Source organism: Patiria miniata, unplaced genomic scaffold, assembly GCF_015706575.1.
Source record: "Patiria miniata isolate m_02_andy unplaced genomic scaffold, ASM1570657v1 HiC_scaffold_24, whole genome shotgun sequence".
Lineage (NCBI taxonomy): Eukaryota > Metazoa > Echinodermata > Asteroidea > Valvatida > Asterinidae > Patiria > Patiria miniata.
This window is the reverse complement of record NW_024037063.1, coordinates 13,751,363-13,778,007: the sequence shown is the minus strand read 5'-3', so window position 1 is coordinate 13,778,007 and position 26,645 is coordinate 13,751,363. Positions and strand designations below refer to the sequence as shown.

The window sequence follows — 26,645 nt, the reverse complement described above, 5'->3', positions numbered from 1 at the left end:
TCCATCACAAGTCCATCACTGAGAATGTTTTTGACAATTTAAGAAAATTTGTCAGATTTATAGCCAAGTCAATCACAAGTCCAATCACAAGTCTATCACAAGTCCATCCCAATGCCATCACAAGTCCATCCCAATGCCATCACAAGTCCATCCCAATGCCATCACAAGTCCATCACAAGTCCATCACAAGTCTATCACAAGTCCACCACTGAGAATGTTTTTGACAATTTAAGAAACGTAAGAAATCCAGGAATCGCAGGACAAGTGTGTACAATCCCTGAACATTGAATGTTGTACAATGCAATATTTCTGTCTTTGCTGCAACGTTTCCATCCATCCAATCATTGATGAAGATTAAGACCATGGTCGACGCGAGGGGAGGGGGAGGGGCAAGGGAGCGCTTGCATGCAAAATGAAAGCCCCCCCCCCCCCCAGAAAAGGGGGAGGAAAAAAAAAAGGAAAAAGAAGTGTGAAGCCATATTGCTGTTATTTTGATGGGGGGAGGGTAGGGCAAATGTTCCCCTACCAACGCTGAGAAAATGATAAATTGAGAATATGTTGAAAACATTTTGGGGGGAAATGTGCTTTGCCCTCCCCCCTGGAAAAATCCAGGCGACGCCCATGATTAAGACTTACCCTTGGTCTAATCTCTTCCTGTTGAGTACAATGAGGACTCGGAGATAGAATTCTACCAGGGCACTGGGCTTGGGAAAAGACTGAGTGGTGTCCTGTTAGGCAGAAATAAAATAAGCCATCACTTAAAAGTGCCCTATTGAAATATGCCACTGAAAAGCTTTCCCTTATTAAAGGGAATGTACATCATTGGTTTTTGATGTAATTTTCAGAAATGAACTATTTGAGGGGTTAGTAGATATAGATCAAATATTGTTACACTGACATTTTTGAAGTTTTGTGTTCGAAAGGGTTGGAAAAACCAAGAAAAACAAAAATGTTTAAGTGGTCTGGTTCCCTGACTCCACAAAAGATAAAATGGATCAATTTATAGATGATGGAAAATTGTAAGGCACGAGAAACAGTCTAGCTGGCCTGCACCCGTTCATGAAACATGTAACCAATAGCAAACAAAATTTGGACTGAAAAAATGGTTAATTTGGAGCAGTAGTTGAAAAATAGTTAGGTTTTTCCAACGCTGGTCGGCCGACCACCGTTGGAAATGTATACAAAAATACCATTTTCTTGAAAATGACTTCACACCAGGTGCCATAATTTTACAAGATGCTTGAGACTGTCATTTACCAACATCCTAGTAAGGTATTTCGTAAAAACTTGGTAGTTTTATTTTTCGATGTTTGCAAATGTTGTATATTCCCTTTAATCAAATTATGTAAAAAGTAACTATGTGACCCATACATGCTAAGCCAAGTTTTTATAAGTTGAACAAAAGAAACTGACTGGGGCGGGGCTTGAACCTGCAGCCTCCAGATTGCCGTTCCGGTGCTCTACCAACATTGGCCAAGTTCAGACAAGGAAAATTGTCAACTAGTGTAGTGGTTGATTTGTGGCGTACCTCACGCCTGCGCACTAATAGCAACGTGCGAACGTCTCTAGTCAAACGCTGGTCAAAATGTCATCGCAAAACTTCTGAATCCTGGCTCCCTGCTGTACGTTATGAATGCGCGCGGCTATTGGTTACCAGCGATGCAACCAGCCCCAGTAGGCTGGTTCCAAATAGTCGACTAGCGTAGTCAACCACCGTCGACTAGACAGAGTTCGGGCTAACTTTAGTCGAACTATGGTTAACCAATGGTCAACAATAGTTCTTGCGCGAACTTGCCCTGAGCTATTCAGCCCTATGTTGGTGGTTCCCCATTTTGTCAATAACTTTAATCAAGGGTCGCTAGTCAGAAGCCATGAAGCCGGGGACCATGCACAAAGTCACGGGGATCACTCAGACAGGACGCATGTTTTTCTGTAATAAACGCTTATTCTGTAGTAAGCGCAACTGACCCCATTACTTTGACCCCTGGCAAGTTACATACCAATGGAGACTCCGCTGAGCCCTGGCTGCTCATGGTGTCCAAGGATACAGAGGATGAACATTTTTGGATACTGAAGGAAGAAGATATTTATTCAGTCATCTTTTATGAAATAAATATCTGTAAGCATTGTTGTTCATTTGGTCTTTGTTAATTCATTTCTGCAGCACCACAAATCATAAAAACAAACGGCAAAAGTATATTTTATACAAAATTATAGTGATTCTATACCCATACAATCTGATAAAAGAAGAACTCTCTGAAAAGCAAGAAGACGGCTTCAAAACGTCCTTTTCAGGACAACAACCCGATCCAGTGCAGCCTCACAATCGCAGTGCAGTGCAGTAGTTGACATTTTTCTACTCTTGCGACTGTTGATTTTTTTTTGGCGCCGACTGATGCCAATCATCTTAACATCATCGCAATTACACTCAGGTCGCAAAACAAAATCAGGGACAGAAATGTTCGTAGCTCAGGCACAGCTTGATTTTACAAAGTCAGTCGCTGACTGTTTTGTGTCATCGCAGGGTTGACCTGAGGGCGGCCTTAGTTGCCTCACTTTTAACGGTTTTGACTTTTCTTACCTTGTCTTTGCTGTATTGACGGCTCTAGTAAGTAGCGGTCTAATAGTGGGCTTGGACGGATCAAACAACCATGCTAGCTTCATCAGCGTCGCCAACTTCAGATCATCCAGGAAGCCACTGAAGAGTCCCATGTATCGATAGGACAGCTCCGGCTGTTGGATGAACATTAACGACAAACTTATCCTAAGTCTTGATCTAAGACATGTTTTTGATTTTGTTGGGGCAGAGCAAGACACTCTCAACGAGATGAATCAAATCTAGTCCCAGGAACTCTGGAGTTCCAGAATTTCTCTCTAGCTTACTTTAAACTTAAAGCTACAGTCCATCATTTGTAATTTGTGCATTTTGTTCGTTTAAAGCAACAAAAGAGTTCAAAATCTAATGAAGGATACTGAGCAACTAACCTGATGAAGTTTCAGCTAAGCTTCAGCTGTACATTCCGAGAAAAACAGCATTCTAAGATCTCAATTTCAAATCAAAAGTTACTGAATCATGTTTTGAATTGTTTTGAATTGCAACTATACGCGACGTCGCGCACTGATCCGACGAATTACAACAACCGCGCGCGCGTGTGCGTCGTTCCAATACTTGTGCGCGCTGCGCTGAATAACAAAACGAACTACTAATTAAAATTTTCCTACGGTGCTTCTTAAGAATCACCGTTAGAAATGCCTTCTTTCGATGATTACTTCAAAATGACAACCAAGTATGTTTTTCAACAATAATTACGCCAGTTACTTTTCGGATAGCTGCAAATGATGGACTATAGCTTTAACAGTCTTGTTCTAATGAGAATGTCTCCTCGCGTACCTTCTCTACAAGCCTGTTGACGGCCTCCTGGGTGGTCATACTCATCAGGAAGGCATTGTTGCCAGCATTGGCCATGGTAGAGATGAATCCCTGGGACACTAGCTTACACTGCTGCTCACAGTCTAGCTCCGGTGAGCCGTGGGTTAGGAGAGCCTCTAGGGCCTGGCCAACAAGGCCTCGCGACTGTAGAAGCAAAAGACGGCAAATAACATGGCAAATATCCATTCATCGAAACAGTGTTGTAGTTCAGTCCATCACAAGTCCAGTGACAATCACTTGTTAAAGTTGGGGTTTAAAGACTCGTATTGAAGGTTTCATGAAAAAGATTCACCTTTCATGGGCTTTTAAAGGGAAAACATCAAGAAACGAAATGATCAAATTTTCACGAAATACCTTACTGGATTGTTAGGGACTGACAGTCTAAAGCGTCCCTTAAAATCGTGGCTCCTGGTGTGCTGACATTTTCAAGAAAAATTGTATTTTTTTCCAAAGCTGGTCGGCCGACCAGCGTTGGAGCAAACTGGCTTTTTTTCAAAAACTAATTTTTCATATTTAGTTATTCTGCCCTTTCTTTGCAATAGATTTAACACCTGTGAAGGGGTACAAGCCTGCTAGACTGATTCTCTGACCTTACATTCCCCAAAGTGTATTAATTGCTCCGTTTCATCTTAAATAAATGGGGTCAGGGAACCAGACTACAAGAACATGATATGTTTTCTTGGCTTTTCAAGCATTTACAAGCCCAAAACATGAAACAAGTCCATTTAACAATATCTTCTATAACATACTAATCCTCTAAATCCATTTATTTCTGAAAATTGCAGCAAAAGCAAATGTTGTACATTCCCTTTAAATCAAATACATTTTGAATGTGAGAGCTAATTGCAATACCTCTCTCAATATTTTCACACTTGAGACAATGTGAGCAGAGCAGAGGAAGAGGAAAAGCGAGACATCTTACCCTGGCCACCTGAAAGACCAGATCCTGCATGCCGTGCTCGGCAAATGTCTCCAGCGTGGATATCTCATCGTAGTCAAAGTTGTCCATCAGAAACTGCCTGTAAGTTCCACAAATAAATCAGAAAAGCAAATAATAATAATAATAATCGGCATTTAAGAACGCTCTTATTAGTAAACTAAATCACAGCGCTTACAGTATTACTATTACCCCTGATCATTGGGCCAATTAAACATTCCATATACTACATGTACCTCAGCTTCCTGGGGAGTATACAGCTGGATGCTGCCTGTTAGGCGCAAGCAAGCTTATTCAATCACAATAACCATCTCTGCCCTCACAGGTACCCATTTACTCCTGGGTGGAGAGAAGCAATGAGTGACAGAGTGCCTTGCCCAAGGGCACACCCACCATGACCCCGGCTGGACTCCAACCCACAACCCGCAGCTTTACCCACAGGCCACGAATCCAGTGCCCTTAACCACGAGGCCACTGCTCTCCAAATACCATCATATCAAGTATACTGATTTTATTGACCAGATATTTTGACTCGCATAATAGAAAAAAATAAGAGATTATCCCTACAAGTCGACTGGTCCTAGCTAGGTCCCTAAATTATCAACGCTAATAGAAAGTGGGAGCCAGTCTGCCCGGTGCAGGCTGACTTAAAGTAGGGCCGCAAACAACTTGAATCTTCGATTTGATTTTATGACTAAACTTGGACAGATTTTTTGTTCACTGTCTCATTCAAAAGTGACAAACTTCTGCATTGCTAGAAAATAGCAATTTAACAGTAAAATCCACGGTGAAACTTGAAAAAATGCAACGGTACATCTTATTAGCTAACCTGAATCTTCCAATGAGCGCCTCGTCACTGCGTCCCTCCAGTATCTGATACAGGAAGCATCTGACTGCGGTATCGGCAAGCTTTCTCTTATCGGCTGTGCTGAGGTCGTCTGGTTTGCTCAGGGCCGACAGCACCAGGCTCAGGGCTTCCGGGATGTAACCCTGACTCACAAAGTTGGCAACTTGCTTCAACCTCGACCACTGAAAGGTGAAACAAATAAATTACATTAGCTCCGTGCACGAACAAAAAGGGCGCTTTTCACCACTACGGGACAAACTGCATGCACGTACAGGGCCAAGTTCGGGCAAGGACCATTAGTCGACAAGTGGTTGATTTGTGACGTACCTTACGCCTGCGCACTGATAGCAACGTGCGAACGTCTCTAGTCAAACGCTGGTCAAAATGTCATCGCAAAACTTCTGGATCCTGGCTCTCTGCTAGCGTTATGAATGCGCGCGGCTATTGGTTACCAGCGAAGCAACCAACCCCAGTAGGCTGGTTCCAAAACAGAGTTCTTTTCAAATGTTAGTTAACCATTGGTCAACTATATTCCTTGCGCGAACTTGGCCCTGGATGCACGAGTTGGCCATTTTTGTCGAGTTCCCTGAATGTATTTCATTAATTGTTAACCATTGAATGGGATGGCGCCAGACTGTTTATGCAGGCATAACGCAGCCTTATTTTACAGTCTTTTTTTTTTTTAAATCTGGCTTTAAACATTAAGGAATGTTTAATAACAAATTTCAAATTATTCATTGACGCAGACTGGAATTAATTAGTAGTTAACTTGCTTTCATTTCTCGTCGCAATTTCCAAAAATTAAGATTTTACCTCACTTTCAATTCAATATGGCCGACTCGTGCATAGGTCCCATATATAGCGCCAAGTAAGCACGACTTGTTTTGTTCTGACTGTGCACAAAGCCATGGCGACTTCACATGAACGTCAGGCATTGTCAGCAATGCGTTCGAATATTCCAGTGATCTCTCACAGAGATCTCCCCCAACTGTCCCTTTCTTACCGCTGAGTGGCACATACATCTCAAAGCAGAGGCAAATTTATGATGTCGCAGCAAGAATTTCGCTCTGTGAATTCGCCAAAGTTTAAAGGTATAGTCCATCATTTGTAATTTGTGCATTATGTTCGTTTGAAGCAACAATAGTGCTCAAGATCTAAAGAAGGGTGCTGAACAAATAACCTGATGAAGTTTCAGCTCAGCTTCAGCTGTATACTTCAAGAAAAACCAACATTCTAGGATCTCGATTTCAAATCAAAAGTTGCTGAATCATGTTTCGAATAGGGCCTGAATTCAGCGTCCGAGACACGTTCTCACTGAGCCGATTGCAGCTATGCGATGTCGCGCACTGATCCAAGCAACTGCGCTCGCGCACATGTGCGTCGTGCCAATGCTTGCGCGCGCTTCGCCGAATAACAAAACGAACTACTAATTTGAATTTCCTGCGGTGCTTCTTAAGAAGCTTCTTAAGAAGCACCGTTGGAAAGGCTTTCTTTTGTTGATTTCTTCAAAATGACAGCTTGCCAGAAAGAATAATTTCACAGGGAGTTTAGTCCCCTTACTATCTTTCAACCAAGTATGCTTTTCAACAATAATTACGTCAGTTACTTTTGGATAGCTGCAAATGATGGACTCTGGCTTTAACACATTTCAAATCTGGGAACTTTGCGTTGAATTTCCCCTATCGTCAGGGCGAGGTTCATTTGTGCACAAAATGAAAGCACCTTTTCAGAATGTCCAAAATCAGAACCATGTAGTTTTCTTTTCATTAAAAGTAAATATACACATTGAAAAATGGTTAGAAAAAAAAATTCAATTTTTTTTTAAAGTACAGGGTGTGCAACTTTAAACTAATAGTTAACTTTTCAAGATAAGAAAGATTGTGCTAGGACCGAATGAACCAACAAATAAAAGTCTCCTTGAAATTCAGCAAATATGCCGTTGTTAAAAACTGTGTGACAATTTGCCAAGGAAGTTCAAGGAACTGCACTCTGAATAAATCTTACCTCTGAGCGATGGTACAGTCTCATGGCCAGCTTTGTCTGTCCCTCAACTAGCCTGCGATTGGCTGCCAGTCCATACAGCCCATTCATGTCAAGCCCCAGGGTGATACCAAGATTATCAGGGAGGGAGGTATCAGCCTCTTCCATGGCCAACTCGAGGAACAGCCCCTCTGGAGATATTCTGTTCAGGGTTCAGGCAACAAAAGAGAATGCCAGACATTCAGTAGACGAAATGTCATCATGTCTTGTAGAAAATCCATCAGAATGAAATTCAGTAATGTACATTATTGATTTTTGTGCAATATAATGGATTCATTTAACGGAGAGTCAAATTACGGTTGAAAATCTACCGACTTGTGCAAACACGTTTAGATGTGAAGGAAATTATAAGTGCACCTGACACTTGACAATTGATTGAGCTGAAAGCCAAAACCATTAAGAAAAGTGCTCAACAGCGGGGCTTGTTAGTGCTAGAAAAGCTAAAAATAGATTCTGGAAAAGGCCATCTGTTCCTTTTGAGACTGTCTGTTTCGATATAAATGTTAGGTGACATAAGTGTTTCGTTCCTGCAGAACTGTCACTAAATTGACTGCGCAAAACATGAAAACGTTCATCCACCGCTTGCCCTGAAGTGCGTACACATGATGTTAATGACTGCCTTTATTTGTCTAATAATAAACATGTAATGTCACATTGTTACCGAATGCAAAAAAAAACAACCTGACCTGTTAATATTAACAGACCAAAATATATTTGATGCCGTAAGAAAACTTGGCTTCAGCAAAATGTGGAAAGGGGCTGAAACATGTAGGGTGGTTTTTGTGCTGTTGTGTGGTGATTTTCCCATGAAGTATTTCAATTTGACGGTGTATGTTTGGGCACTACACAAATACAAATGGAAAACCATGAAAAGTTTTTTTATGTAAATGTATTGGTGCATTTTTGCTAGTCAGCCACACTATCACAGCAATTTCAAGTGAAACCAATTTATGTAGCAATTACTCAGCACGTTACCTGTTTCTCATTTCACATGTACATGTGAATTGTCTGAAATATACTTTTCAAAAATCTGGTTTACTGTACTACGAATTTGACCAGGAAAAGTAAATAAACAGTAGTCAAGTCGCTAATTAAAAAAGGATACTTTAAAAATATTGCAATTGATGTTAATAATAGTGTAATTTTTTTTAACCTATTGTAGTCACCGAACTGCCCCAAACAGCCCTGCCTATTACTCCCTTTATCTTCAAGCAAACTTGAATCCTTGGTCCTGATTGGTCAATCCATGGCAACAACAGTGGAATATTATACCTAACGCCACGGTCAATATCGCACTCTGCATATCACGCTATTCCAAGATGCGCGCACCATTCCAAATGCGCGCACCATTCCTTACTGCATGCACGTGTAACAGGGCAATTCCACGGTTACTCACATTACATTTTTGATGTACTTTTGAGTTTCCTTGAGCTGTAATTACCTTACTGAAAAGGTTTAATAACTGTTATCCCCATGGTAGATAGAGTAGACCTAGACCTACCTAAGCACCAAAGATGACATCCAGAAAAATGTATTATGTATGATAAACAAGACGCACAAAATCGGTTACTCACGTTACAAAAATGTAACGTGAGTAACCGTGGAATTGCCCAACAGGATAACCACTGAACGGTTTGTGTACAGCATGCGTGTTCCTTCACTGTGCGGTGTCAAGTTTGCTTGAAGATAAATTTGTTGTCCCACTCGTGCTAGTGGAATACGTCTGCGTCCCACATACCACTCGACCTTCAGCCTCATGGCATGTGGTACACAGACACACTACATTATTCCGTGTTCCACTTGCGCTCGTGGGATAACTAATAGTAGTGCCGAAAAAACGTCCGGGCACTTGGTTTTATGGATACATCAGTGAAAAAAACACAATGAAATGTTGTTGCATTCAGATCAAGAAGTCAAAACCAACATTTAGCAATGTCTTTTTAATTCAGATAATATCAATAAACTTGTATCAAACATAGACTCATTAACTAGGACATAACACGTTCCCCTCGTTAAGATCAAGTGCGACATGAACCATTTCCTGTGGAATATAAAAGCCCACCCCACAAATGGGACTTTGGTTCCAAGATACGACAGCCGTACACAGCATGTGTCTAATCATGTTGTTCCGCGGAGTTCAAACAACGATAACCTAGTTTGCAAAAGCTGGACTCTGAACTGACGTTGAGAGTTTCTTATCGTCCATTTCATAAATATATACAGTGGGTTTCGGTATTGAGAATTGCTGGGCCAAGGGCACTATCACAGACCTGGTTAATACAAAGTCCAGTGTAGACTTTATATAGTATATTTACGGTCAAACAAAAAAAAGATTTACCCAGCTGACGATATGCTACTGTAAAATTTGTCAGATTTCTTTTTTTAGCAAGTTGGAATAAATTTCTTTGACTGGAAGGGTTGTTCAATTATGTGGTTTAGTGGTTTTGAGATTGCGCATAAGTACTGCACAGTCAGAATTTTGTAATTCAGATTTGGGGTGTGCCACCTTTTATGAACATTCTGTACAGCAACTTCAGAGATTTGAATTTTGGGGTTGGGTTACTTTAACGGGTACCCGGATACCCGTGCTTTTTCAATTGGGTACCAGATTATTTTTAAAGACTGTTTTGCTCACCTTGGTTTACACTGGTAGACGGCAACATCGGTAACCAGCACACATCCCTCTAGGACAGTGTGTGATTCTATCCTCGTCTGCAGCTCGTGTTTGGATGTAGATTTGTCCCTGTGAATCTGGACTTGATGTTCAACGCCCTGACTGTGGACGCAAAATGGAGAAATTGGATTTTTTGATGTTTTTTACATGTCACTGCTGTCGCATGCTTTTCTCCCTTTTACCAAAAAACAAGACAAAAGCTGTCACATAGTCACTATTGGTGACTCCATCAGTCAAAATAAAGTTTAGGAAAAACATGCCATATAGGGTGACCCCCCAAAAAATTCAACCCTTAAACATTGCCTTTTTTTCAAAAACATGCTCTGTGAATTGTTATGTTCTAGATATCAGAGTATAATTAAAAGCTGAGAGCATTTAAAATGCCAATTATGTACCACAACACATTTTCATTAGAAACACACTCTTGGAAACAATGGTCCGATTAACTTATTCTTTATGATGGGACTTGCGGTTTTGCCAAAGTCAATTGAGTGTGTGATCGGCTGACTGATAAGGTTTATGCACAAAACCCCTGGCCAATGAGCCAAAAATTCATTTTGTAAGAACAATGCAAAGTGCAATATTCAATTTCACACTTAAAAACACAACCAGTTCCATTCCTACATGGAAAAGTACCGCATAGAAAGCAAAAGCTTGTGGTGACTATTATGATAACCGTATGATACAAAAATATAGGACAACATGCATCACAAACATGCATCAATACTACATGATCAAAATATATGATCAGCATAGCATGACTGAATTTTATTGGTTGGTGGGTATTGTCCAAAGAGGGGGAGCTGGATTGGGGGTTAGAGGTGTGGTATTGACAGGTTTTGGACAGGGAGATGGGGGTTGGGGGAATGGGTGGTGGGGGGATGAGGGGTTGGGCGATGGGGTAGAGGGTCGAAACTTGGGGACATGATGGGGGTGGGGGATGAGGAGGGGGAAGGATGGGGGGGGGGGAGAGATTGGGTAGGGGTTGGAGGATGGGGGAGGATTTAGTCCGAAAATTTGGGACTCTCGATACTGTGTATGAGAGTCCCAAAACTTAAGGTATTGAAAACATGCAATACAGGAAAATGGACTGGCACCAGAAACAACCAGTCCAACACCGCTGCAGTACTGCATCAATCAACTATGCCAAAAGAATTTAAAAAAAACATGTGGCATGAACCGGGAACTAATCTCTATTTACTACACATTTCTCCATAGTCAGCCGCCAGACTAATAACACTGAATGAAGAGGTCAGTCTTTTCAAATAGTCGGACCATAGTTGGACATGTATCCGGTACCAGTCTAGTCTTTAGCCCCATTGTGAAATCACTTGACTTCCCTCTCATGTGTAAGATATTGAAGAAAAGTCTCCTTTAAAAATTGAATGGAGTCTGCAAACTTGGTTGGTGAAATACTGAGGACCTTTTCTTTGCCTGATGGAATTTTTGGAGAAATTTTCTGGCTAAAGAGTGAGTTAAGTTGGCCTGATTTAGTTTTGCACGTTTCAGAGCACTCCAGAGCCCTGTCTGGGAGAGGATTCTGACAATACCTTATATTAGGTTGATCTGATTCCTTGCTCGTCTTGTCGTTGACGTAGCCGGCAGGGAAGGAACATTTATAGACAGCAATGACTCTCTCATCGGACGGAAGGAAGAACGTTTGCATGACGGCCGCTTCATTGAGTGGCTGGTCCTGCTTACTCGTCTCCGATAAATGACTCGATAAAACACCAAATACTATCTGTTTCCATGACAACAAAGTAAAAATGAAACTACAATGAAAACAGTAATAATTGTCACCTACCTTGAACGACATATGACCCATTACCGGCGTACTTTACTGTACTTTACTGAAATGGTGCACTGGGCATTAAAGGGAATGTACAACATTTGCTTTTGCTGTAATTTTCAGAAATAAATGGATTTGGAGGAATAGTATTTTATAGCAAATATTGTTACACTGACTTGTTTCACGTTTTAGGTTCGTAGATGCTGGCAAAAAACAAGAAAACCAATCATGTTCTTGTAGATTGGTTCCCTGACCCCACTTAAGATGAAACAGAGCAATTTATAGACTTTGGGGAATTGTAAGGTCAGAGAATCAGTCTAGCTGGCTTGTACCCCTTCACAGGTGTGTAATCAATTGCAAAGAAAATGCGGAATAACTAAATATGAAAATTTAGGATCAGTTTTTGAAAAAAAACAGTTTTTTTTCCAACGCTGGTCGGCCGACCAGTGTTGTAAATTGATACAAAAACATCACTTTACTGAAAAATGTCAGCACACAAGGAGCCATGATTTTACGGGATGCTTTATACTGTCATTCCCAAACAGTCCAGTAAAGAATTTTGTGATAATTTTATCATTTTGTTTTTTGATGTTTGCAAATGTAGTATCTTCCTTTTATGAAAGAAAATGAAACTCAACTAGTTCAATCTTGGCAGATTCTGTGATAAGTTATTATTTGCGACAGGTCCCACATTTATACCCTTAAAGAAAATATCAGTTTTTTTGGAATTTGAGAAGAGAATGTCAGAGAAAAGTTCTGCATTCATACCTCTTGTGGACCACAGAGATTAGATATCGCAGTGATTACATCAAGAGATCTGACTGTACTTGTACCATTAATACTATCTGACAACCCTAACTTATCTGAAAGATAACTAGTTGGAAACCACACTGAAACTAAATATACGAATCTTTACAGAAAAGGGAGATTATGTGAGAAAGGGATACTCACATCACCGTCTTGGACGTAAATGACAAACATGAGTCTGTCTGTGAGGATGACATGGGTGCACTGCGGAGGGAGCCGGTAGACGTGCAATGGTAACCAGTTATCAATACTACTGTCAAATATCTGGAGATAAAAAGGATAAAGAGTTAAATTTGGGAGGGAAAACACGGCTACAGAAATTGTTGAAAGTGCCGCAGAATTTCAGGAGAAAACAAAAAATTGAAATATCACCTTTGCCCACACCGTCCTATTTCTTTTTCTCCCAACCCTGCCTGTGCCTTAACTAGCCTCACAACAACATGTAAAAAGTGGCAAATTTTTTTTTCCTTTTTCAGATCGATATTTTGGTTCAATTAATAATACTGGATTTTGCCTTTCACAAACTGGCAATATTAAGCAGGAGGTCATGACTTTTAGCCAAACCGAGCAAGCTTTTGAATTTTGTTGTCGCAAGCTCTCAGACATTTTAAAGTATATAAAAACAAAGTCTACATTGGTGGGCTATTTTTATTCCCAAGAGAGCTATTTTTGAAAACTTTATGGCTGTACCTTGTAGATATTGGAATTGTAATCGTGGGCTGCCACACAACTGTGGCCCATGGCTGACTGTGTGGAGAGAGTCACTATGTCCATGAAGTTATTGAAGCAGTAGGGCAGGAACATACTCTGACCCTCTTCTGTAGACGGAAGAAAAAAAGAATTTTCAAAAAAACAAAAAAACTCTAGTTATCATTTTGAGGGCCTGGGTGGGTAGGCATTACATTCACTGTGTGGACTTCCGAACAAAAGAGGTCCATATAAACCAGGTAGAGGCGACGTTGTGTGGACGTGGGCAAGTCCACACAGTGTTCCCCCATTTCTGGAAAACATGTTTAGAGGCATATTTGGGTTAGGTTTATCCGTGGCAAAATGAAGAGAAACACTAAAGGGGTTCATAGAAAAAAAATTGGGTTGAAAGAGTTTTCACAGTTTGAGAAAAATGAGTTTTTTTTCACTGTTTTTTCTTAACTACACGAAACCAAAGGAATGTCCACACTTGGTATGTAACGTAAACATGTGAGTTTGTGTGTGCGTGTGCAGGAGAAGTTTACTCCAACAGACATGAGACTGACCAAGTAGAAAACATGTACCTATATGTACATCCTCGTTGGTCACAATCGGTCAATGTGCGCAATTGACCTATCGCCGTTTGCCAATGGGGCATTTTGTACGCTAAGATTGTTTGTACAACATGTAATGTTTCACAAGCTGCGTTGACACGATTCTACCGCGATAGGTCAATTGGTCGATCACGCTGCACTATCGGTCAATCATGACGCTATCAGTTGATTGCGCTGCCACCAGTCAAAAACCTTTTCTTTCTAATTCACGGCTCTGGAAGACGTTTTTGTAAAAGGTAAGTAAAGTCCGAGATATCTTACAGAATCGACCGACAGCGAAGTGCGATCGACGGATCGTGCACATAGAATGATTGCGCCCAACATCCTCATAGTCATATTCTCGTAAATTGGAACAATCGAAGATGAAACACAATGTTTTCATTTGAAAGAGTGAGGCATAAATGTCGCAGAATTACATGTATACTTGCAAAATTACAATTCCTTACACTTTGCAAACTTTTCAAGACTTTTCTTTGTGCTCGATAAGAGTTAGTCCAATTATGGTAAGGCCCCCAAAAAAAGTCTCCGGTTTCTGGTATGGAGCTTGCCCAAAAAGTGGTGCGGCGACGCAGCTTTTTTTTTTTTTTACCTGATTTTTTTGCTTCAAATGTCGGCTGATGACTGCAAATGGTGCCCGACTAAACTTAGTGCAAATTATATGGGAGTCCAGAGAGGCCACATAAATCTTATTCTCGACCATAACCCAATCTAAAAACACGTTAAAATTGTGCAGCAGCAGGATTCCAGTCAGACCAGTGAGTTTGGCGGTTTTCAGACATCATCTTTCATTGAAAAAAAACCTTTTTCATTTTGCCGACGCCCATGGCTACGGCGACGCGCGCGCATACCAGAAACCGGAGACTTTTTGGGGGGGGCCTAAACTATACTTTTAAATCAAAAGAAGTGGACTTGACAGTACCAGTAGGTCCATATATCATATCATATCAGCTCCATATACCGTATCTTACGTGAATAGAGTATGTTCAGCTTGGGTACGCTATGCGGATGGATGACTTCAAAGCCCGGCACGGCAAGCTCAATGTCAGAACTCTTTCGGTGAGCGTCGAGCTTTTGTTTCTCCAGTAACAGACCCCACTGGGTTCCACCGGCACTCTGAATCTAGAATCCAACAGCAGAATTACATTTTATTAACTGAGTTAGAATTATTCTGTTGATATAGTAGAATGCTTCTATAAACACCACTTTACCGAATATTCGACTATACAGGGTGGTTAAAAAAAGGACACCCAATTTTGACAGCAATTTTCACCTACTTAATGAAGTTAATTTAAATATTTTTTTACATAGTAGTAAAGTACAGGCCTTTAACCATGCATGGTGAAAAAAACTTAGTAAAAGTCGCAAAAATAGTGATATTATGCTAATTTGAATACAAGTCACCAAAATCAGTCTTGTCCACGGGTTATTGTATGTAAATTGGACGTTTTCGCAGTTCATAAAAATTAAAAAAAACTTTATATTTTGCCCTGGTAACTTTTATTGAAGCTGTCCAATTATTCACGTCAGTGTTAAGATCATCTACTCAATGAGCTGTTAGCTTAAATTCATTGTTGCATAACATTACATAACATAACAATCAAATGTCATGCCCTTTCAAATAAAGCTCTGATAGCTGAGCTCAGTCAAGCGAAGGGAAAGTACACCTCCGTGGACAAACAGGTTTCGCACATGAAATGTTCAAATTAGCATAGCTCAACGACAAAATGTGCAAAATGCAACAATTTTTTTGCCACATTTGCTTAAAGGCCGGTACTTTAATTGCTATCAATCGACAGTTAAAAATAATTGTTAAAAGTAGGTGAAAATTGCTGTCAAATGTGGGTGTTCCTTTTGTTTAACCACCCTGTACTTTACATCCCATTTGGATCCCGAATTTTGTGTATTTTTTTATCTGAGCTTCGGCAACTGAAAATCATTAAATTGAACCACCGCTACATGTACATGGACCCAATTGTTTTTAAATGTACATGTATCTACTTAAAGAAACTATTACAGACATCAAATTTAGTATTAATAATTAGTGCTGTATTACTGTAGAAATTGAAACACTTCAGAAAAAATTCAAGTCAAACATTTTTCATGTTTTTAAAATTACAATCTAGAAACGGGAAATATTAAAACCCTCATCCATACCACAATTTAGGAAGAATAAAATAATCTAAAGAGACCAAAACTTAAAACGATATCATTACAAACAGATGTCTCCAGACGTGCCAAGAATAACTGAAATATACCCTGAATTCTCTCCACATTCCCGACTCATTCCTCCCGGTATAATTACATATTATTACTATTCCCATATCTGGGTCCTCACATCTACTTACAAGAAGGTACGTCACCCCAGGATGATGGACGACGTCTAGCAGCGATATCTCCTCCTTCAGGTTCATCCCCCTGACGACTTTACGGCCGGCTACATCAATCAAAGCCACCTCTCCCTCCTGCGTGCCGACGATCGCGATGTGCCTCCCGTCTGGTGAGTTCCACCAGACTATCTGGGCAGGGATTCCTGAGGTCGATCACACATTTCAATTAATAGGTGAACATGTGCATCGTTTAATTTTTAATAATTATTTAATTTATTCTGCATTTCAGCCGGGATATCCCACTTAAGTCTTGCAATTTTCCAGTGAGGTCCCTCGGTAGAAGAGGGGGGGGGGGGAAATTACAGTTGTAGAAGAAGTTGGAAATGTACATACATTTTTAAAAAAATTATCCCCCTGATTTTATTTTTTTGTTTTTGCCAGGATTAACCAGGAAAGTGTTGGGGCAATTCCAAGGTAAATCACGTTACATTTTTGATGTACTTTTGAGGTTCCTTGGGCTGTAATTACCTTACTGAAAAGGTTTAATAACTGTTATCCCCATGGTAGATAGAGTAGACCTAGACCTACCTAAGCACCAAAGATGACATCCAGAAAATGTGTTATGTATGATAAACAAGATGCAAAAAATTGGTTACTCACGTTACGAAAATGTAACGTGAGTAACCGTGGAATTGCCCTTTGTCATGGTGGAAGATGTGAGTGGAAATTAAAGTATTCAGGCGTGCAACAAAAAACGGGGGAATTCCAATCTTTACAATATTTTGTACAGTGTTTTTCAATGTTTAGTGTGAAGTGTGAATTAAGTGAATTGTAAGCTCCGAGGAAAAGTTGCATGTCTGAGTATTAGAGGCAGGAGGAAAACCATGGTGACCGTTTTAGCCGATTTTCGGCTAACTTTGATGGATTTTTTGTAAAAAAAACGAGTTTGACAGAAAATTGGACAGAATGGAATTTTTTGGGCAGATTTCTGGCAGAATTCTGCAAACATTGTAATTTTGACAGAAAACATAGCAAATTTGAAAAATAAATGGTACATTTGTTTACAAAAGCTTGACTCTTTTCAAACAAACCCTTGCATAATGGGACAGGTTGGCTGGTGTAGGTGCTGAGGTTCACTGGGAACCGGACTTCGTCATGACGTAAACGCATTTTGCCTGAAATTTACGCTAAATTTACGCAATTTCATAACATCTTTATGTGTGACTATAAATTGTTTATAATGTAATTTGAACCTTGATTAAGGCAATACTACAACATCTGCATGTGATTTTAAGTGTTTATAGTGTATTTCGAGTAATTCTGGGGAATTTGGCAGATTTTGGATGAATCTGACAGATTTTTGAAATGCATTTAGCAGAATTTTGCCATGAGCTTACGGTCACCCTGAGGAAAACCCTAGAATGACATTTCACGGAAACCCACAGACTGAGGTAGGGATTGAAAACCCGATCCACATGTTGGCCCAGGCGGGATTCGAACCTGGGTCCCAGTGGTGGAAAGTGAGGAACGAAAAGCTTGCCACCTTGATTCCCCTGTAGTATGGGGTCAGACTCGATTTTCAAGAAAAATCTGCTACAAATTAGGACTAGAAGCTAAAAAAAACCACAATATAGTTGAAACTTTATTTGAACCACACTTGCTTGCTTGCTGGTTGATGAGCACTGTATATGCGATTTGCGTGTCCCGCATGAGTAACATAAAAGGTTGAAAATATTGAATGGGTTGCACTTCTTGGGTTGGAAAATGTGTCATTTTTCAATTAGTTTCAGCTGTCTAATAATGTTGACAAATTTTTATTTTTTTTATTTGAAACTGATAAGAATATGATTCACAAAAACGCAAATTTGTCTCATTTCAGAAGAAAATATGAAATTTAAATCTCACACACTGTACTGAAAACCTTCTTTGAGAATACAGATAACATGCCCATTGATGTGCACAGATACTGAAATTTGTATCCTTGTGGAGACATTTCTTTGTTCTCGTGTGGTAAAGTTTTCGAGTTTGAAAGTGAAGTTTCAAAATGCTCTTATTTTAACCAGAATTGATTTCCTTGGCTGAAATTCGGACTTAATATCCCTTTTCAAAAACTCTTCCATTTGCGACCGATCAACCCACCTTGGAAATTCCTAGTTTTTGAGTAAAATCCATCTATCTATTTCGAGAAAACCTTGTGGAGACGTATTAATCTATAGAAATTGCCCTGTGGAGGCGTATACAATCTTTTGTTCCCTATTGTGTGCACGTCTCCAGAGGGTACCGTGTATCAGATCTACATGTAGCATACAAATTTGGTAAAATCTTGTACCTCTTCTGTTAGGTGCGATAATCCGTGTGAGATCGTCCGCCTTCCAGCTCTGTTTAGCCCCAGTGCTTGGGTGTAGTAACGTATAGACAGGGACCAGATAGACAGAGGAATCCCTACATGCACATACTGCCTGGCGTCCGGACGGATCGAGAGCAATGGCTTCAATCTCCTTCTGAGGATTCTAGATAAGGAAATAAGGAATGAGATCAGGAATAAGAACTGGAAGAACAAAAATAAATTGACCAAATGAATATGATTGCAGTTTCCTGTGTGTAGTGAAACATCATTATGCCTTAGGCCAAAAAAAAAAAATAGTCGGTCTCTGGTCAGATCAAAGTTCCGGAATTGATGGGGCGAGACGGGGTTTTTTTTTGGCTTTTTTTTTTTCATGCTTGGATTGTGCAGACAAGGTGGGTACTATTTTTTGCTTTTTTGTGTTCTCATATACACATTGGTGTCCTCCATAATTTGCCTTTGTGCCTTCCATCATTTGCCTTGGTGCAATTTCCCCATTCCTTGGTACAAAAAATTGAGGAGGTGCGGCAATAGAGGGCGCTGTTGTAGCTACCGCGGACAATTTGAAGAAAAAAAAAGCTTGACGCGCATGATTAAAATCGACGCGCGCGCTGACCAGAGACCGACTATTTTTTTTCTTTGACCTTACCCCTGATTATGATCATCATGATCACTTGTTTGAGAAGACATTTCAATCTCCAATTCATAATGTTTATCATGTGATTTGAATTTTGTTTGGAAAAAATGTTGCAACCTGACGCCACTTCAGCGGTTGTGTACAAAGTCTATGGAGAGTCAAGAATTTTCTTTTAAAGTATTTCCTATTACAAAATTGGAAATGTTTCTCAGTCCCAGATTCTTGTCTTATCATCATTTTTACAATGACTGACCTTCATTGAGATGATAATATGAACAAAAAAGTGGTTTTAGTTGCAACATTTTTTCCTTTTGTTTTTATTTATTTTACATTTTATTCATTCCGGGATGCTTTATTTTTCTCAGAAATGGCCATTTCTGAGAAAAATGACGAATGACAAAATAAGGTAATGTAAAAAAATCAGAAAAAAAAACCTTTTGAACACTAAAAAGCAAAAGAACCATAGTGTGTAAGTTGTGAGGTGTGCAGCATTTTGACTAAAGCATCCTTGAGCGAATTCAAGCCAGCAAACTAAGAACTTCAGTGACAATTGCTTGGTATTTAGAAGGCATTGAAAGGTACAATATCAACATGTAATTCCATATAACAGCATTCAGAACTCATTTGTTATTCAGTGTTTTTAGTGAAGATTTCACTTATTCTCCTGGTAAGTGGTACAGTAATCCTCTGTGCCATGTGCGTGGACAAGAATTCCGTAATACAGTTTCCCCTCATGTCTAAAAGTATTTCACAGTCTCAAAAAAAACTATGCAGTTGGATGTACATTTACACTGAACCAGGAGGCTTTCTATGAATAAACCAATAAAGCCAGTGTGCTGGGGGTGGGGTGGGGTGGGGTTAACAGACAGCACAGGTGGTACAGGACTATAGGTTAATCTCTGTACACTCATGCACTTTTTCAGACGAGGGGCAAAAGTTGTGGGGTGCATGAAGGGTAAAAATTTGAGTTATTTTTCTGCCACTGTGAAATTGTGAGGATGGATCAATCTGAAAGGAAGGTCCTTACCTGGAACCATAGCACCTGTTTCATGATCGGTGGTTTACCAGGCTCGTCACAACGCATCAACAGGTAGCCTAGAAAACAAACATGAAGAAACAAATGACTCTTGACAACTCAAATGTTATGATTTCAAAACGTCTTTCCTAGTAGAGCTGTCTGCATTCAGATATTACACAGAAATATTTTAACTCGAGATGTTTGCAGAATCAGTTGCAATAAATTGCATGTATCCAGACAGCCTATCTTGAAGGCCCCCAGTAATGGTGGATTATGCTGGCTATTATTAAGAGTAAATGCCCTGATGCAATTGTTTGTACAATTGACCTATAGCGGTAGAATCGCGTCAACGCAACTTGTCCATATTGTCCAATTACATGATATGAGCTCCGTGTGCGACCAAAAGAGGGCGCGTTTTTACCTCTTTCGAAAGCTCCGTGGACAGGGGACACAGTGTGCGCGTACTGTACTGTACTGGTTCGTGCGCAAAGTACGCACGACTTCCCGAGTGTGCAAAAGCTATAGCAACTGCGTCTTCGCGTGAGCGTCAGGCGTCGTCAGCGCGCGAATACATTCGAATTCAACTTGCAATGGTCTCCGAGACTAATCTCCGCCTCCAATAACTTTGGAGACATTCGAAATATGCAGTGGATGGATCGGGAACCAGTCTAGATCACCCCCAACTCTCCTTTTCTGGCCGTTGATGGGGTACTTGTGCACGAAGCGGATACATACTAATGGACGCGGAACGTGCAAAATCTGAGACAAACAAAACTAAAGGTTCAAAAGGGGTTGTCTAAGGGGCGTGGCTAACTTGCAAACGACGATTGGTCAATACCCCGCTCGATGCTTCTGGAGGCTCCAAGGTGTACAATGATTCCTTAGAGAAAGTTGCCCAGATTGGTTCACAGTTCATCATTCATGTCGTTAAGATTAAGACCTGTATTCTAAAACTTTAAGTCTAGTTTGCACAATTATGGCACACTTACCATTACTGCACACCAGAAGTGTGACGCTGGTGCAGCCGCGCTGCATGTGAGCGCACAGCCGGTAGTACACCCTATTCTGACTGACATAGCTCCGCCGACGACCCTTGACCTTGGTGTCCGGCGTCCGTAGCCGCGTCAGCACGGACAGCTCAAAAAGCAGGTACTCCCTCACCACAATGTCCGCAGTCTCCTCCCCTAGGGTGGGGATCCCCTGGGCGGGGAATCCGCCGCTACGCTGTCTGGCCATCCTACATGATCCCCAACAGATGAAAAAATATATCCAGTTCTGCGACCAGACTGTTTTCGATTTCAACCAGCACACAACCAATGGATGTTAAATTTACGTTCGCCGGGCACTTCGGGCAAAAGTGAGCTTGGAATTTATCACATCCTCAAGACTGCAGTTTCATTATGTATTTATAGGTCGTCCTCCATCGAATTTGCGAGGCCGCATCCGACTCGGTAAACACTCCAGTCACCCGCGGTACATGGTTAATTCGCTGGGATCACACGAGATCTGTCGAGGATGAAATGGAAATGTTATAAAAACATGATCAATCAAATTTGTCAGTGGCAATCGTGGGGGGGGGGGGGGGGGGGAGGGGGGAGATAGAGAGAGAAAGGGGCAACTAAAAGCCTTGTGCTATTAACGTAAATTGGCCAGAAGTTACTGTTGTAAAAGTGGCGACAAAAAGTGTGAACCTTTTAAAAGCAAGGTAATAGCAACAATAATAGTTTGCACAAACATGTACATGTTCACCAAAAAAAAAAAAACCCACCAAAAAAACCCCACACACACAAAAATGGAAATGTCAAAGGTTGTATTCTATTTCACAACAGTTTTACCTAAAATTGATTTTAGCCAAAAGTGTATTTTAGATAATTAAACCGCAAATACAGCAAAATGTCATTGAGGTCAGGCCAATTGTGACAGGTTATTCATAATGTTCATTTGAATACTGAAAGCACAGAGTTTCTTAATGCAAATCACGATAACCATTTATTAATGTCCCTTCACAATATGCAAACATGTTTACACACGTGTGTAATTCCCTGCTTCGCAGCATCCAAACACAATGATCGATGGATATAAAAACGATTGCGTTCATTCAGTCACAATTAATGCGCAGCCAGATGTCAAATACATTGCAGGTTGTACATTTCATGTACTCTGCAAGTACATGTACATGTACACGTACTTGTGCACAGACTGTGCATTAACTTACAGCTTATACGGCAGTGTGTGTTGAAATCTCCACAAATGAAACACAGATTACCCAAAGTATTTTTGCCACAACAGTATCTACGATATCTTCATAAATTCTGGCAAGGGCTAAGGTTATGTCAACAAAAGCAATGGAATATTATCTTGATGTATGGACTCAAATAGACAAAAATCAACACACAGGAACAGATATATTTATCAAAAAAAGTAAAAGGGTGGTTCTTTTACAATGTACATTCAGACAATGGGTTATCTTTGTCACGTTTGTGGGAGTTTAGCTATATAGTTTTTTGCTACAATTAACACATGAACATATGCATGGGGGGGGGGCGGAAATGGTCACAGGTAGCCACAAGAGAGGGTGGGGGAGGGAATTTCAGGAAGGATGAGGTCAAATGTTTGGATTCTCCTCGATGAATTTCAGGTTATCCACTTAGATTTTCTTTTTTTGGAGGTAGAATTTACCTTTATGGTATATTTGCTTTTTTTTATCAATAAATAATACTTTAAGAACTTAACATAAAACAAAACCATAGTGCATTCCCCAAGAATACATACACATACATGTATCTAGTTTACATGTATTATTCAAATATTTACAGAATTTGGATACATGCGGGCTTTAAAGGGAAGATACAACATTTGCAAACATCAAAAAACGAAATGATCACATTATCACGAAATATCTTATTGGATTGTTAGGGAATGACAGTCGAAAGCATCCTGTAAAATCGTGGCTCCTGGTGTTCTGACATTTTCAAGAAAACTTGTATTTTTCCAACACTGGTCGGCCGACCAGCGTTGGAGAAAACTGACTTTTTTCAAAAAGTGCTTCTAATTTTTTCATATTTAGTTATTCCGCATTTTCTTTGCAATTGATTACACACCTGTGAAGGGGTACAAGCCTCAGTTCTAGACTGATTCTCTGACCTTGCAATCCTCCACAGTGTATAAATTGCTCCGTTTCATCTTACGTGGGTCAGGGAACCAGACTACAAAAACATGGTTGGTTTTCTTGGATTTTCCAGCATCTCCGAACCCAAAACATGAAGCAAGTCAGTTTAACAATATTTGCTATAACATACTAATCCTCCAAATCCATTTATTTCTGAAAATTGCAGCAAAAGCAAATGTTGTACATTCCCTTTAAATGAACATTTCTTTTGGTGCTTAATTTTGCTACATACACCATAAAGCAATTCATATCTCAATGACACGATATCAAAACTACTATCATCTTCAATGTTAACATCATGTCCATAACATGTTTGCTTACATATATGTACAGGTAGCTACTGTATGTATGATATTTCACATTGGAATGCTTATTTCTTGTATTTTTAATGTTTTCCCCTAGCACTCCAAAATCAGTGCTCCACTTTACATGTTTGTAACTGAAAGGTTCCGGAAACAATATGGCATTATTAAATTAATAATGATACAAAACATAACTGAATCAAATGCAACAATGACAAAACAAAGTCTCTGTAATGTGTTGATTTGATGAGATTTGAAATGCCGAGAGAAAATTCTGTTCCGATAATAATTCTGTGCATTATTGTTGGTTTGTAGCTGGATATCACCTGAGACCCTGTGCACAAACCCTATGAGACTGGTCTGAAAATTTCTAAGTGTTTTCTCAGTAAATGCTTCAATATTTTTCCTTCTAAATTTGACTATTTAGGACATGTTATCGCTTTCTGATGGCTGATACATGTAGGTCACTGCAGGGAAAAATTGGTGATGTCCATGTATGGAATTCTTCCCAAAATGGATATAACTTGTGAATAGTGTATGCAAATCACGTGAAATTTTCACAAACACTTACTTTATCCCTATAAAGGTGCGAGCCACATAGGCCTATTTAAAAAAAAAAAAAAAAAAAAATCTAATTCGGTCACTTTCTTTTTGACTTGCCCTGTACAGGGTGACCCCCAAAAAATGCAACCCTCAAATATTTGCCTTTAAAAAAAAAGGGATCGGTGGATTTTTATGTTTTAAGGTATCAGATTAAAGCTGAGAGCTTTTTCTTTCAAATACTGAAAAATCACAAAAATAGCACTTTGGGTTGTCATTTTCCATCCTGTACACAAAAAATTACTACAGAAAGGGATTTTCACTGTACCTATTTGTACATGTCCTAATCCTTACAAACAACACAGCATATAGTATGACAAGATACTTTTCATATCCCTTTTTTTTTAAAGGCAAATGTTTTAGGGTTGCATTTTTTGGGGGTCACCCTTTATAACACCACAGCCAAACACTTCATCAGTAACAAGTATTTCTGGTGAGTGATTCCATATATTTGTTTAAAACAATGGACACACTAAGTCTTGTGTTTGAAGTTTAAATCTCTTCCTTTCACTTGAAATGTATTTTACATTTGAACTTGAGACCTCAAAGTTATCTGGTAAAAACTCAGTACCTGCATCAGGATCTTTGTGAAGTCTTTATGGAAATTGGAGAATTTTGGTGGCTAAAAGATATACATGTGTGATTAAAGTTGACCTGATTTTACTACCTCCAAATGGACCCATGTGTACATAAAGTTTTGTTTATATGGTAAATTTAACATTTGTTCCCCAATGTTGTATCATGTACTAGTCCACTAACTTAACTTTACATGTACCGGTACATCACAGTACATGTATTTACATCTCAAAGCAGAAAACAAACCGAAACATAATAACAACCAATCGTTTAAATCAGTGATGTAGTGCCTTGATGCTGGGCCTTGGCCTTAAGGCTGCCTTAAGGCTGGAGTTTAGGGCCTTGGCCTTGGCCTCGAGGCTTGAGGGCAAAAGCCTTGGCCTTGGCCTTGGCCTTGAGGGTTCAGGGCCTTGCAATTTTGAGTCAAGGCTCTTCAAGGCCCATAGATTTTTGCATTTTCCAGAGATAAATCTGTTCGAAATTTTGCTGTTACCATTTTAATCGTATTACCATGGAGGAGGGAAGCACCCTATAGATTTGTGTGTTGGGCACACTTCCACAGCATGTTGCAGAAATTAAAGAAATGTTGTTCTTCGTAACGAGCAATTCGTGATGATAAGGGCGGATCCAGAGGGGCCAAAAGGGGCCATGCCCCCCCCCCCAAAAAAAAACGAAACCATTTTTTTTTTTATGTGACATTGTAATAAAGGCAGGCAATGAGTACACCACCATCTTTTCCTCAAAAAACATCGGTTAAAATGGTCAGAAATTGCCTCAAATCGCACCACAGAGCATCTCGAATCCAAAAAAATTTCGGGGCCCTTAAGCGGGCCCCGAAGCCCAAGCCGTAATTTTTTGACCCACTTTTTTGGGGGGGGACCAAAATTTCTTTGCCCCCCCCCCCAAATTGTGTTCTGGATCCGCCCTTGCGTAAAGGTGTGTCACTCATGTGACTATAATTAGTTCTATATCAGTGGTCATTTCATAAAACAGGGCCTTGCCCTTGGCCTTGAGGGTTAAGCCTTGGCCTCGAGGCTTGAGGGTCAAAGCCTTGGCCTTGGCACACTGGTTTAAATACATTACCAAGATGAAATGAAATCAAAAAAGAAAAACCAGAATATCTCAAACCATGGGGGAAAAAAAAATTGAGTAGGCCTATTATACCCTGAGACATAACACTACACAATCTGTATTGTCACAAATTTTGTTCACTCTCACATCTTGTGAAATATAACTCAATAAATCGACAAATAAAATTCCAAACCCAAACAACGTTTGTCATTTCATGCATTCTCACATCACAGCATACGCGTTACACCTGATTCACATGGGTTCACAGTCAACTCGACCGTTTGCCAACTCGACGCGAACCAACTGGACCGTTTGCCAACTCGTCCGTTGTGCCACCTCGACTGCGGTGTGTGTTCGACTAGAAAGTCAAGTCGTCCATTGATACAACTCGTTCGTCGTGCAACTCGTCCATCCTGCAACTCGTCCGTTGTGACATTGTATACACAGAGGGACCTGTTTGTCTTGCGTCTCGGGAATGTTGGTCATCTAAAAAGCATGGTGATGCGTGGTGATTGATGGGTAAAAAGGCCAGATTACTGGGCTGAAAATTTGCCAGGACGTGGCATGATAAAAAGTGGGCGCTGGAGAATCCGACTTCTAAATCATGAACCAGACCGCGGGCCTGGTTGATTTTATGATACGGCTCAAGGAACAATATTATCGCTTGCTGAATGGATGTTTGCAAGGCCAAGGAGGCCATTTTGTTGGCTCTTGTTGTAGCCGTATTGTGAAAAGTGTATGTACAATGTACATGTAGTCTTCTTCAAGGAGCAGAG

The 26,645-nt window shown here is 40.1% G+C and overlaps 1 protein-coding gene across 1 annotated transcript in view; it reads right to left on the bottom strand.

Moving 5' to 3' along the window:
- The window catches only part of LOC119732026, a 49,892-nt gene that overhangs the window by 22,027 nt on the left and 1,220 nt on the right, over window positions 1-26,645 (bottom strand). Inside the window, exons 2-17 of the mRNA XM_038205394.1 lie at window positions 21,141-21,657; window positions 20,161-20,228; window positions 18,482-18,662; window positions 16,171-16,355; window positions 14,794-14,944; window positions 13,215-13,342; window positions 12,669-12,788; window positions 11,479-11,669; window positions 9,890-10,030; window positions 7,219-7,396; window positions 5,197-5,396; window positions 4,353-4,449; window positions 3,392-3,574; window positions 2,582-2,733; window positions 2,001-2,070; window positions 637-728 (exon numbers count right to left, since the gene is read on the bottom strand). Coding sequence (XP_038061322.1) covers window positions 637-728; window positions 2,001-2,070; window positions 2,582-2,733; window positions 3,392-3,574; window positions 4,353-4,449; window positions 5,197-5,396; window positions 7,219-7,396; window positions 9,890-10,030; window positions 11,479-11,669; window positions 12,669-12,788; window positions 13,215-13,342; window positions 14,794-14,944; window positions 16,171-16,355; window positions 18,482-18,662; window positions 20,161-20,228; window positions 21,141-21,387 — 2,384 coding nt within the window. The 5' untranslated portion in view covers window positions 21,388-21,657. The remainder of the gene's footprint in view (window positions 1-636; window positions 729-2,000; window positions 2,071-2,581; window positions 2,734-3,391; window positions 3,575-4,352; window positions 4,450-5,196; window positions 5,397-7,218; window positions 7,397-9,889; window positions 10,031-11,478; window positions 11,670-12,668; window positions 12,789-13,214; window positions 13,343-14,793; window positions 14,945-16,170; window positions 16,356-18,481; window positions 18,663-20,160; window positions 20,229-21,140; window positions 21,658-26,645) is intronic.